The 13047-nt window shown below is 40.1% G+C and overlaps 4 protein-coding genes across 4 annotated transcripts; 3 read left to right on the forward strand and 1 right to left on the reverse strand.

Moving 5' to 3' along the window:
- Window positions 1-104: 104 nt before the first annotated feature.
- Window positions 105-2140, forward strand: Eogt (EGF-domain O-GlcNAc transferase). The gene is made up of 3 exons (XM_020953610.2): window positions 105-1349; window positions 1404-1615; window positions 1670-2140. Exons 1-3 carry the CDS (start codon window positions 363-365, stop codon window positions 2058-2060), a joined length of 1590 nt encoding a protein of 529 aa, XP_020809269.2. The 5' UTR covers window positions 105-362; the 3' UTR covers window positions 2061-2140.
- A 185-nt stretch (window positions 2141-2325) lies between these two features.
- PIG-Wa (Phosphatidylinositol glycan anchor biosynthesis class W a) lies at window positions 2326-4094 on the forward strand. Its single transcript, XM_020948176.2, has 3 exons — window positions 2326-2460; window positions 2521-3287; window positions 3340-4094. Exons 2-3 carry the CDS (start codon window positions 2531-2533, stop codon window positions 3963-3965), a joined length of 1383 nt encoding a protein of 460 aa, XP_020803835.2. The 5' UTR covers window positions 2326-2460; window positions 2521-2530; the 3' UTR covers window positions 3966-4094.
- On the reverse strand, window positions 4059-5181 carry LOC110180497 (uncharacterized). Its single transcript, XM_020948177.2, has 2 exons — window positions 4844-5181; window positions 4059-4749 (listed from the first exon to the last, which is right to left on the reverse strand). The coding sequence occupies exons 1-2, from the start codon at window positions 5037-5039 to the stop codon at window positions 4124-4126; spliced, it is 822 nt and encodes a 273-aa protein (XP_020803836.2). The 5' UTR covers window positions 5040-5181; the 3' UTR covers window positions 4059-4123.
- Window positions 5182-9835: 4654 nt separating this feature from the next.
- LOC147643390 (uncharacterized) lies at window positions 9836-12590 on the forward strand. Its single transcript, XM_086835026.1, has one exon. It carries the CDS (start codon window positions 12049-12051, stop codon window positions 12367-12369), a length of 321 nt encoding a protein of 106 aa, XP_086691152.1. The 5' UTR covers window positions 9836-12048; the 3' UTR covers window positions 12370-12590.
- Window positions 12591-13047: the final 457 nt, after the last annotated feature.

Consider the following 13047-nt stretch of genomic DNA (forward strand, 5'->3'; position numbering starts at 1 on the left):
TTGAAAGTCATTCTCAATGTCTACATTTTCGATAAACAAAATTGTTCACTCATTAGAGAGAGCACAGTACGTCTGTTTGGAAAATGTCGCACCAACTAGTGTGTGGGATCTTAATGCGACAGGTGGATTTGGTCACACTGCCGGAGACAGGTTTTCCGGCGTTCTTCGCAAACAATTAAGATGGACAATTACCATTAACTCCGCTCATAATCATCTTTCAGCCGCTTAAGGCAAGGTGAGATCATCATCGCTGGCCGTGAAATGCACCTGAAGATGCTGCGCTCGCTGCGGCTGTGAAAGCGTGAGAAATCGCCGGGAAAATCGCGTATTGCAACGAAGTACTTAAACACAACTCGACTGAAATGCTGCCAATCCTTCTAATACTCACGGGGATTTTGCTCTCCCTGTTCCCGAGCCAAGCTCACCGTCCGGAAGATGCCAAGCACCTGGGAGGCGAGTTGACCTTGCCCAACCTGCCGTCCGAGCACCTTATCCGCTACCTTAACACGTTTCCCAAGCTGAAGCAGCAGCTGCCATCGAATCTCACTGGCAAGGCCACCATCTCATCGGCCTGCTGGGGCCACGAACGAGATTGCACGTCGGATGGCCGCTTTCAGACGCCACAGTGCCCTGGAGATCACACTGGCTGGGCCAGGAGCAAGGAGGCCCAGGTGAAGACCTTCTACCAGCAGGCGGACTTCGGCTACATACAGGAGCAGTTGTCTGAGCTGGCACCGCAGTGTGTGCCCACCTATCTGGGCGACTCATCGCTTGAGTGCACCCACTACCTGCGCTTCTGTCGCGGCAGGCACCTGCTCTTCGACTTCAGGGACTTGGCGCAGCGGGAAGAGCGCATCCGTTACCACATGGATGTTCTAAAACCGGGTCAACTGCTGGCCCACTGCGAATTGAATCGCACCAGGCTCACCGGTGAAATGGATCACATTGGATCAGCACTGCAATCCTGGGGTCCAGAGCTGCGCAACTTAGACGTCTTACCTCATCAAATACTAGAGAGCGGGCTCTGTGATCTCGTTGTGAATACGCCCACTTTCATTATGAAAATCGATGCCACGTACAACATGTACCATCACTTCTGCGACTTTTTCAACCTGTATGCCTCGCTCTTTGTGAATCAATCGCATCCAGCGGCCTTCAACACCGACGTGCAGATCCTTATTTGGGAAACCTATCCGTATGATTCGCCGTTTAAGGACACGTTTAAGGCCTTCTCGCAGAGACCGGTATGGACACTGAGCGATGTGGAAGGCAAGAGGGTGTGCTTCAAGAATGTGGTCCTTCCGCTGTTGCCCAGGATGATCTTTGGATTGTTTTACAATACGCCTATCGTAAGTAAGGGATGATGAGCTTTAAATCTTTATCTGACTAGTAATTCATTGTAGATCCAAGGCTGTTCAAACAGTGGACTGTTCCGAGCTTTTTCGGAGTTCATCTTACACCGTCTTCAGATTCCGTACCAGCCGCCTCAGCGTAAAGTCCGTATTACTTATCTATCGCGTCGGACCAAGTACAGGCAAGTGCTCAACGAAGAGGAGCTGCTGGGTCGTCTGGAGGATAACGAAGACTATTCCGTGCAGCGCGTTTCCTACGAGAGGTAATTCAATACTTGTATTTTTCACCTTTTACTACAAAATGTATTTCCTTGCAGGCTCTCTTTCACAGATCAGTTGTCTATAACCCGGAACACAGACATACTCATAGGCATGCATGGCGCTGGCCTGACCCACTTGCTCTTCCTGCCCAACTGGGCCTGCATCTTTGAGCTGTACAATTGTGAGGATCCGAACTGCTACAAGGATTTAGCTAGGCTGCGAGGCGTTCGGTACCGCACATGGGAGCAGCGGGATCTAGTCCTTCCGCAGGATGAGGGACATCATCCCGAGGGCGGGGCACACGCCAAGTTCACAAACTATAGCTTCGATGTGGATGAATTCGTACATCTCGTCGCTGAGGCAGCCAAGGAAGTTAGATCCCACAATGAATTCCCTCAGGAAAAGCCCCAAAATCCATCCATAACACCGCAGCACAACGAACTGTAGTAGCTTGCCCTAATTGTGATTTAATGCATTTATTTTGCTTTTTTGCCAGATCCAAAATAAATCGGTATTATTAAAAGTAATTGGTAAGATTCCTGTAGAATATGTTTTTAATTTATTATTGAAAATTCACAGCTAACAAATAGATATTGAAATTAAATTGGAATATTAAAATTTAACGAGTTTAAAGCTCTACAATTTCTTTATTTACGAAAGCAAATAACGTACTTTGCGCAGTGTGACCGTGTGATACATTAGATTATGACACATGGTATATTTATAAACTATCCGGCCACGGTCGTACCTTTAATATTGTTTACTTTTTTGTTTGCCGGCAGAATTAATTTAACATTGTATCCGTCAAGTACGGGAAGGCAAAATAAAACTTCCACCTCCGTGGGCAGTAAGTAACTTTATACTCGAAACCAGTGTTATTTTTGCTCTAAACATAACCCATTGACAGATCCAAAAAAATGGAAGTGGAGATCCCTAATCCCCTTATTACTAGTGACTCCGACGAATCCAGCGTGGACCTGAAATCCTGGTGGTCCGTCACAAATAGTGTCTATAGTTTCTTGGCAATATGGCCCTCATTTTTGGGTTTCATCCTCTCGCGACTACTTTGCGGCCACCTGCCACAGCATTCCGCGCGAAGATTCCTGCTGGAGTTCATCTTTATTGGCATACCCACTGTGGTTCTGATCACCGTCGGCAGTGACTATAACACCACCTATTCCCTGGTGGTCTTCATAGTTATTTTGGTTTATCTTTACGCAAATGCAGACGGCGATTCTTCTCTGAAGGCCAAATACGAGGTCGGTAAACGGCCTATTGTGTTTACTCTGCTGAGAGCCACCGCTTATAATGGAACCTGTGCCGCCATTCTTGCCGTGGATTTCTATTCTTGTCCCCTTGAATACCGCAAGAGCAGGAAGTTTGGAGCCAGTGCAATGGACATGGGCATCGGTATGTTCGTGGTTACCATGGGTTTGGTTTCAAATCGTGCCAAGGGTCTTGCTGATCTAAGAAAACTACCCAGATCGGTGGTTCCATTGCTGGTCTTAGGCCTAGCCCGGACCATTGTCATCACAGCGATTGACTATCATCAGGATAAGACAGAATATGGCAAGCATTTGAATGCTTTCTTTATCTTGGGCCTCACCAAATTGATAGGCAGCTTCTACACTCTGTTGGTGAAGTCGGATAAACATCTCCTGCCTCTAGCTTTGGGTAAGTACTTAATTAATTGTTTGAGGAAATTTAATAACTTGTCTATTTTTAGGCTTGCTTTTCCTGCACGAACTTGTGCTGCAGCTGGGCCTTTCCGAGTTTGTGATGTCGTCTGCCCCACATGATGGTTACTTTAGTGCCAATCGAGAAGGTTTAAGCTCCCTACACGGCTGCGTGGCTCTCTATTTGCTTAGTATTTACCTATCCAAGTGGTACACAGCCCAGGATCATCTTAGTTACCAAGAGTTGGCCAGCAAGTTGAAAAAACTCCTAGTTGCGGCAGTTTTCTGTTGGATACTAGCTTTTAGTAGCGCCTTCTTAACAGGGATTGCTCGTGTAACCTTCAGCTTTGGCTATGTGATCTGGATATTCGGCATCTGTTTGAGCTTGATTGTTATATATGCATTTTTCTTTGAACTTAAACAAGTTGGTAACCAGAAATTGATTGGAGATGGCGACAAGGTAACCAGCCAATCCCTACCCACCTTTGTTGAAAGCCTCAACATGAATGGTCTGACGCACTTTATGCTGTCCAACTTCCTCACTGGGCTGGTTAATTTGGTTTTGAATCCAGGAAACCGGAATGATATCGAGTGTGTGGTTATACTATCCGCATATATGTTTGTAAGTGCCGGAATTGTCTTTATTATGCTTAAAAAGCGTATACGAGTAGCCTAATTTTTTGATATTAGCCAAAAACTTGTGATATTTATTGCTAATATCGTAATTCCATTTCAATTTAAAAATGTGTTGTTTAAATCATGAAAAAGCTTCCGAGTTGATTAAATATATTAAGAGACGATACAATTTTTATAATTTTATCAATATTATCGACTTTATACTGTTTTAATCGACTCAAAGGGCATGATATGCCCATTTCGCAAGACCAAAAAGACCATGGCCGGAGTCTTAGAGCCGATTTTGGATGGCGAGCAATTGGCATTCGAGTCCTTGTATACTTCATACACCTGACAGCCGTTCTTGGTGCGTATCAGTTTGGTCCAGAGCCATTTTTGACCTTTGCACTCACTTCTTGGACTCTTCTTGGGCTTAAGGCGAGTTTTTAAAGCGTCACAGGCGGCGGAACAGACAATTTCAGCCTGCATCAATCGCTCCTTCATCGATGGACCACCGGCACTCTGTTGCTTGCGAATATCATCTGCCGGATGTGTAAAGTCCACACGAGCAGAAAGCTGCCGAGGACAATTTGCGGCGGCACTTATACGATTCGAACCTTTAAAGCACACCGACTTTGGACTGCTGGTCACCGTTGAATCCCTTTCTTTACAGTCATTCGGCTTGCTGGGAGACGACGAACAACATATAGTGTGAAAGGAGCTGACCCGACCCAAGGAGCAGGTTGAGCAGCTATACGTTGGAGTGCAAGACGGTAGAGGAGGGCAAGACGATTGAGGAGAGGAAGAATGTGGAGGAAGGCAGGATTTTTCCTTGGTAACAGGTTCTACAAAATTTAAATAGAGATTTTATTAATCTATCCTATTATATTGATTATAATTGTAAATCTATTTGATTTTGAAATAATGGAATACACTTACCCGAGTTCTGCACATTACCCATGTTCTTTATTTTGATGGCACCCCATAAAAGTATGATGCCATCCAAAATATTCATGAATACCTCATCGGGAAACGGACCCACAACCATGTGAAGTAGTGAACCCTTCTTCTGGTCTTCATCGGACTGGCACTGGTTACACTCCTCCGTTTGAGTACAGCAGCAGTTGTTGTTCATGGTGTTTGTAAATATAATCTATTTTTGTCTTATTACCTTTATAGTATACAATTCTACGGAAATACTAATTTTCCTAAAAAGCTGACAAAAAGTGTTCTGTGACTGTTTGGCACCGAGTTGCTCTACCAGGCGTTCACACGACAGATGTCAAAGGTGCGATATCCGGCTTAGGCACACGAAGGCGAAGGCGTCACAAAAGATAAGATTTCTATTAAGGAAATGACTGAAATTGTCGGCATTGTCGTCTTTGGGCAGCCGAGATGAGCAAACTCAGTCAGAGGTCGAGCGACAGGGCGAGGATATTTAATTTAATGGCGCAAACAAAGACCGAATCAAAGCTGAGCCTTTGGGGTCAAAGGAGAGCGCAAATGACCAGCAATGAGCTCTTTATTGGATGAGAGGATATAGTGTAGCTTAGGGTAGTTTTCGTTTAGGGATTTGAATAATATTTTATACTATTTTTATAAATACTAAATACATAAACTTATTCATAACTCACTATTGCATAAGTTGCTACACTACAAAAAAAAATGGATAAAAAAAAAAAAAAAAAAAAAAAACAACTCAATTTTAGATTTATTTTATTCATTACAAAAAGACTGTAAAAACACCTTTGAGATTTGTCTTCTGACAAAATGATATGTGTGTAATCAAGTCTATATTCGACTCTCGATTTGAGTATATAAAAGCACGTTATTATTAATATTTATGAATTATTTTATCCTATAATGGTAAACATAGAGTAACAGTAATTCGTATTTATTCAATATCCATTTCAATCTTTTTTTCCTTCCCGCTTCGAATGTAATTACGGCAACAGTTTCCGCTGCTGATGCCTAGCTCTGTTCTCCTTCCGTCTGTGATGCGCTTTTAATGTCATATCCTGGTGAAAGAAGAGACCGTTGTCGTCGGTGAATCTTATCTGATTTCGGACGGCAATGCAATTTCCGTCCGGCAGTCGCCTGCCGACCTTTCGACCTTCCTGCCCTTCAACCCTTCCACCCCCCAAAGGTACACCCACAATTTATGCTAAGTTAATAGTTGGCAGCCCAATGTAATCATATATATACATCGGGGGGGCGTGGCCAGGATACGGGAGCACCTGTTCGCTTACAATGGGGTGGCTTTTTGCCTTTGATGACAGATTATTTTCATTAGCACAGCGAACGCTTGCTGTCCATTTTTTGGAAGGCGAAAATTATGTCCCTTAATTATTATTTCCATGTTTTCCGCTGGTTATTTTTTGCTAGCATGTAAAACATGACAAGGGGCGGTTGGCTGGCTGGTCGGCTGTGATTGATGTGGCCAACAATCAGGTTGAGAATTGGATCTCCTGCTTCCCGTACTTCTTTTCATTATTTTTTTGGTTGAGCTGCCAATTTGCTGACGAGTATTCTCGTCAAATCGGATTCCATTCAAAAGAGCTTTCATGAAAAAAAATAAAATGCGAAAAACTCGAAATATATCTGTGCATATGCATGAGTGTCTCGATGTGTGTTTATATATATACATATATATCTGCGGAAGAGGCTTAGTGCGGCCCTGGGGAAATCGCTTAAGCCGTTCATAATGAATATCATGTGTATTTGCCGATGTGAGGGAGTGTTGACAGGGGAAGGAGAGGTGACTAAGCCGATGAACATTCAAGCAAACGGCAGAGGAAGTTTACTTCGCACAAATTATAGCATACTTATGAGTGCACCTAAGGCGTAGGAGATGCTTGGGGTTTAAAGTAAATCGGGTTTGAAATAAATTATCTTTGCAGTTGGAATTACAAAAAATTATTAATGTACTATAATTCCTATATTTTAAATATATAAATAATTTCCAAGTTAGCAAATGTCAACGCTGCGTATGATTGATTTCTTCTCCTCCCAGGCTTTCCTTACAATGGCAAACAATTCCAAGAAACTTTACCAAGTTCCACATTAAATAGTGATTCGTTATGGCTTCCTCAAACGACTCGTGTCCCCAGAATAACCACAAGAGTTCATGACTTGGGTCTGGAGGCACAGACTCCATAACAACTCCCATCGCATTGCAAACAAAATGCTTATCGAACAACAGTTTTTATCGAAGCTTATGCGTCATGGCAGCGGGCACACAAGAAGCCACTCCTGCTCCTGCTCCTTGTCCTGCTCAGGATCCTTCTCCTGCTCCTGCTCCTCCCCGTTACATTGAGCAGTATTGTGCTGTATTTTTGAAATGCTTTTAGTGAACGAAATTGCGCAATTGTGGAGCAATCAATGCGAGGCCAAAAAAGTGTTGAGCAAAATAAAATGAAGTTCGGGGCACAGGAAATAAAAATGTTTATAAAAAATAATATAATATTAAAGATAGAAAGGTTTTAACATTATTTCAAAATCTATTATGTTTTTTAATTAATTGTTACTATAATAAAAGTGTATAAAAGTATTTGGGTAAGTTCTTTTAAGAACCTTTATAGATTTGCCTGTTTTTGTCTAGTTACTTATAATAAATATATATATCTGATATAATTTGAATTTAATTTTGTATCTTGTATCCTAAAATTGTACCTAAAAATATTGTTTAGTGTAAAAATCAAGCGTTAGATGGAAATGCAAGAGCAGACAATCGGTTGCGTTGCCAACGGTCTGGAATTGGTCTGAGTCTCGTCCGAATTGCGTTGCTGTTAAATCGTGCGGAACCTGATGCGATTATGAGACCATCTAGTGCACTTTAGGCACCATGGGATACCCAGTGGAAAGGTGCATCTGCATCTCTAACGAGTTCCAGCAATTAGCAAAAATATTTTACAGAATTTTCCCCCCAAAACTCTTCACTTTGGCAATCGCATTAAGTGATTCCCTGCGTCTAAGCATCCTACTTAGTGCCCATGGTTACAAGTCACAAACATTAAGAAGATTAATTCGCAAAGTCGATTGTTGTTATTGTTGTTTTTTCCTTTTTTTTCTTTCAGCCGGCAAATCTCAGATAACGTTATGCATCATTGTGTCAAAGATTTGACAAATCTTCGGAAGGGCAAAAATAAGGAAACTGGAACAATTTCACATTTCTCAAGTTGAAATGCGAAACCAGCTCGCTTTCCCCCCATCGATTCAGCTTTCTCTCTGTGAAAGCAATCATTAAATAAGAAAAAGTTTGCTTGGGGAAGCGAGATGGCCCTGTTTGGCCGGGAAAACAAATGTAAGGAGTTTGATAAACTCACACACAAGGACCCCTCTAAACATTTGCGAAAAAATCACAATAAAAAGCCAGGACAGGACACAGGCAGGACGTTGCCCCCGCTCAGTTCCCATTTAATAAAGTCTCACAAATGGAATGACTTGCCTCAGTTCTCTCTTCTATTTCACGATTTTTTTTCTTTGCCTCTTTTTTTATTTTTTCCTATTTTTTTTGTGCCACACAGCAAAGTCAGGAGCGTAACCGCAACACGTTAACGGTTTCGGTTTCACTTTGTGATTTACAACAACTGAAATTGGGGGAGGCTGAGGCTGATCCTTTGGGTTCTATATCCTCCTCCACAGAAACGTCTGCTATTTTTATACCCTTTCCAGGGTATTATAACTTTAGTCAGAGGGTTAAAACGTAGTGAAGGAATCATTTCCGAGCCTATAAATCATATATATTCTTGATCAGCATCAAACGCCAAATCTAGCTATGTTCGGTTAAAATTTATTTTTTTTAAATTTTGATAATTTTTTAAGGGGTAAAATCGTTAAAATAGGAATCTCAGAAATTGGAAAAAATTTTAATATCTTAAAATTATAAATTGAGTATGTAGATTTATTAATCTAATAAAAACTAACATAGAACAGCTTTCCGAATTAAAATTAATGTTTATTTTGGCTTAGTTATGGGATTTCTAAACGAAAATATTGTCATATAAATTTTTCCCATATATATAGATTAAAAAAATGGGAATGTATTAAGCTTTCTTATTATAGATTTCTGATTCGATAAACTGTAAGGGTATATAAGCATCGTCATCTCAAAGTTAGTTTCCTGTTTTCCCTTTTTTTTGTAATGTCCTGAGCCCGGCGCGCTCATGTGTGAAAAGGTACTTTGGGAGTTCCCTCAGACTCCTGCAATTGTTTTCCTCAGATTCCAGATCTCCTGCTTGCCGGGCTGTTGCATTTTTGCCGGGGATAAGATATTCCCTGGCAAAAGATATTAAATACCCTTCCGTTTTTTGCACTGGGAGTACGACAAACAGCAGTATACAAATTACCTTCCCAGGGGAAGCCATTGATTTTAGCCGATTATTTTGATGTGTTTCGGATTTCATGTTGATTTGATTGTATGGGAAAACTGAAGATATTTTAGTTATAATTTAGATGACATAAATATAAAGGATGGACACCAGTTATAATTTCTCGAATTTAATAAATTATTTACTTAAATATTATCAAAAAAGGTAGAAACCTATTTCTTTGTAAATCTGTTTTAAACCCATGATTATGAATATCTTAGTACCTGTTTTATTTCTATTATATCAAATTGTTTTAATGTAATGATTTCGTGACTTGCTGCACGCTTCAAAGGACGTTCCCTGGTATTAAAATTCAAAATCAGTCGGTGGCCATTTCCAAGTCATTAAATTCATTTTCAGCCGAATGCCAAAGTTAAACGAACGGAACTTTTCCACGTGCCGTCCTTAGATAAGGATAGATAGCAACAAACGGGGGCGGCACCGTTGTCCCAACAACCTGTAAGGACCGCCACACACCAACTACCACCCACATCTACACCCACACATCCCCATCCCCTGGACCCTCTTCATCCCCTGGCAGTGCCAAACTTCGAGTGTTATCAAGCGGACAGCATCATGCATATATTAAGCGTAAATTGCCTTGGTATTCATTCCACAGAGCTAATAGAAATGTCTGCTAGTTAATTTAGCGTCATGAAGTTGTCCGAAAATTTCTCAGGATGTTTGGCAGGCAGGCATTTCTCCCTTCCGGTTGCTTGGCAATGATCAGACGAAAAAAGGGATTTTCCTGGAAAAATATTCATTTACATATATCATTCTTCTGCTGGAAAAGCTTTTTAGCACCTGTCTTAGATGTATGCATGATTTTTTAAATTTGGAAATTAACAATAACGATAAGCGAACAATATATCCTGATACAATAGCTTTCAAAAATGTTCATGATATTCTCTTAATTTTTAGTGTTCTTCTGAGCTTTCATGTTCTTCACTTAAATGGTCAACAATATTCACTTTGGATGGCAATGCCATTTCTTTTTCTTCAGTTTTATTTTTTGATGTTTCCAAGGATGTTCCCTTTTCCTCCTCATCGTGCAGCTCTTGAATATTTTGTAGTTTTTCTTGACCATCTTTTACGTTACTTGAATGTTCAGTCAATGAGATTTGCGATAATCTTGGCATTCCTTGAAAACTCTTTAGGAAATGCCTCCTAAACTTTTCCTCCACATCTGCGGTATTCATATGCCTCTTCATTTTAGACTTTAAGTAATCTTTTTCATCGTCTAGAAGGTCCTCACTTGAATCGGAACTATCACTTGAATCTGTAGGAATAGATTCCAAAGAGCTATCTAAGCTCGATCCAATATGGGTAAGACCTTTGGTTTCTTTGAATTTAAATTTCTCTTCATTGCCATTGTCAAAATTGTGACCTTCCTCAGGTAAAGTTATGGATCCTTGTTTCTCAGCTTCTCCACTGTCTCTTATTGAATCAGGTAAATTGTACGTTTGTTTATTCACTAACTCCTCTTTTTTAGATTTAAGTAATCTTAGGTTTTCTTCGGCGGTTACCTTACTCACATTGCTAACTTTTGGTGCTTCTTCAACGGAGTTTTCTTCTCCTTTTATATCATTTTGTGGAGGCTTATTCTTTTTGATGATCTTCTTGTACGGATTGTTTATTCCTTTCATTGTGATTTACAAAAAATTTGTATTTCACTGATGATTTTGTATATTTTTCAAAGCCATCTTTACTTAACAAGTAAGTATATGTAAGCATTACTTATTATTTTGCTTTCTTTTAGAATTTATTTTGAAAGAATTTGTGCAATTATCTTGGGGGATTATTGTGAACTTTATTAACTTATTTATGCATGTATTTTAATAATAAATAAATACATAATTTAATATTAAAATATCCATTTACTATCTAACATTTAAAAATATTTTATTATAAATTGTCTAAGTTTATGTCCTTCAATAAAAATTCATTATTTATTTTTCATAGGTTTTAGTGACTCTGGAAACATTTGCTCATTTCCGTCTATGACATTTTGTACATTTTTCTGCACAGAAATGCGATATTCTAAAAATAGTTTATCATTTGTACGTCGCAAAAAAGAAGAAATGGCTTAAAGCTCATAAAACGAACGTCCTTGACGGGGCAAACTATTTCTGGCTGGAAAAATAGAGACTATTGACGTCAGTAGACTGTGTGCACTGTTAAAAAAAGAAGCAAATGAATTGAAATAAAAACTCTGTCAGTCAGCCACCCCTTTTGGGGTGTCAGCGACTTCTCCCGCTCCCATCAGAGCAACCCCTTTATTTTTTTGGGCGACACTCCATTAATTGAAGCCCCTGGATTACGGAAACGGCATTGTCTTGCCGACACCCGTGGCGAAGTCCTGTTTCCGCATCTCGATGCGGACAAATCTGTATAATCCCGATAATTTCGTTAATGGCTTTAATCACTTACTCGCAGGCTCGAAAGGATTATTTTGCAGAAGGAGTGGGCATAATTTAAATTTCATTTAATTTTATGCGAAGCTCAGCAAAATTTACCCAAATGGCGGCCATTGCTATGTCGAGTACTGGCTCCTCCTTTTCCGCCGGTGTCCTTGTGTGCATAAGGTCACAAACACATACAGGCTACAGGATTTTGTATATATACAAGTACATGGACATGGTGTTTACCTAAGCGCCACAGTAACATGTATCTATATACACCCAATTAGGCCGCTACAATTGTTGCCACTCGCTTGCGGGGGAAACTCAACACTCTGGCGCTGGGAAACTCAACTCGAAAGTTTTCCCTCATCCGATGGGGGTGAGTTTCCCGGAAAGCTTCGTCCGTGTGGCGGCAGCTATAAATACCAATTCTCCGTCACCGGCGCCAAACACAAACCACAATCGCCGCCCAGGAATCGGACGTGAGGAGGTGGAAAGTCCTGGAAAAGTAGCAGCAACAGCAGTAGCAAAAGCATCACAAAGGGGAATCCCCACAAAGCGAACAGAGATGCCCTGGCCTGGAGCACGTTCACTGTGGCAACACTGCCGTCGGAGCTTGCGGAGATGTGGCCCCAGCAACAGGAGTGGCATCCAGTTATCGGTGGCCTGGACACGATATCAAAGAATTCCGTAATTCTGGTATCCGCCAACGCTTGGGAGGAGGCTTCAATGCCTCTCCCTTGCTATTATATCTCTCAATGAACCTAAAGAATATCATAGCAACATCATATCAATCCATATCGATCTAGACCCTATGATTAGCCAATTTTTTTTATTGTGGTATTGTTTTGAATTTAATTGGAAAACAAATGTGATTTTGATAAGAAAATAAATAACTTATTATATTATAACTCATTTAAATGTATTATTCATTAGTTATTGAAAGGATGGTGGGATATTTAAGGACCTTTTCTTAATGGAAATTATTAGTTACGATATTTGAACGGTTTAGAAGATTTTTAAAAGTGTTATTTTCTGTTATAAAAATAAGGAAAAGTAAATTAAAGTAAACACAAAGTAAGCTATTTGTTTAAATGATAACTAATGTTCAGTTTATATATTGTGTAAAATATTTAAAATTATGCTAGGCAAATGTTGATGTTAATTTCAGAAAAGTTAACTACGGAAAACCAAATTTGAACACCTTAGCAGTTTCGATCAATCATAACTAAGCCAAAAATGCATTAATTTCCAATCGGAAGGCTTTTCTATGCAAGTTTTTATAAAGTTAACAAATCTGCAAGCTCAGTTTATAATTTAATTAATGACAATTTTAACGATGTAACCCCTTATAAAGTACAAAAAAAAAAAT

Source organism: Drosophila serrata, unplaced genomic scaffold (genome assembly GCF_035046125.1).
Source record: "Drosophila serrata isolate PLE 108 unplaced genomic scaffold, ASM3504612v1 contig_275, whole genome shotgun sequence".
Lineage (NCBI taxonomy): Eukaryota > Metazoa > Arthropoda > Insecta > Diptera > Drosophilidae > Drosophila > Drosophila serrata.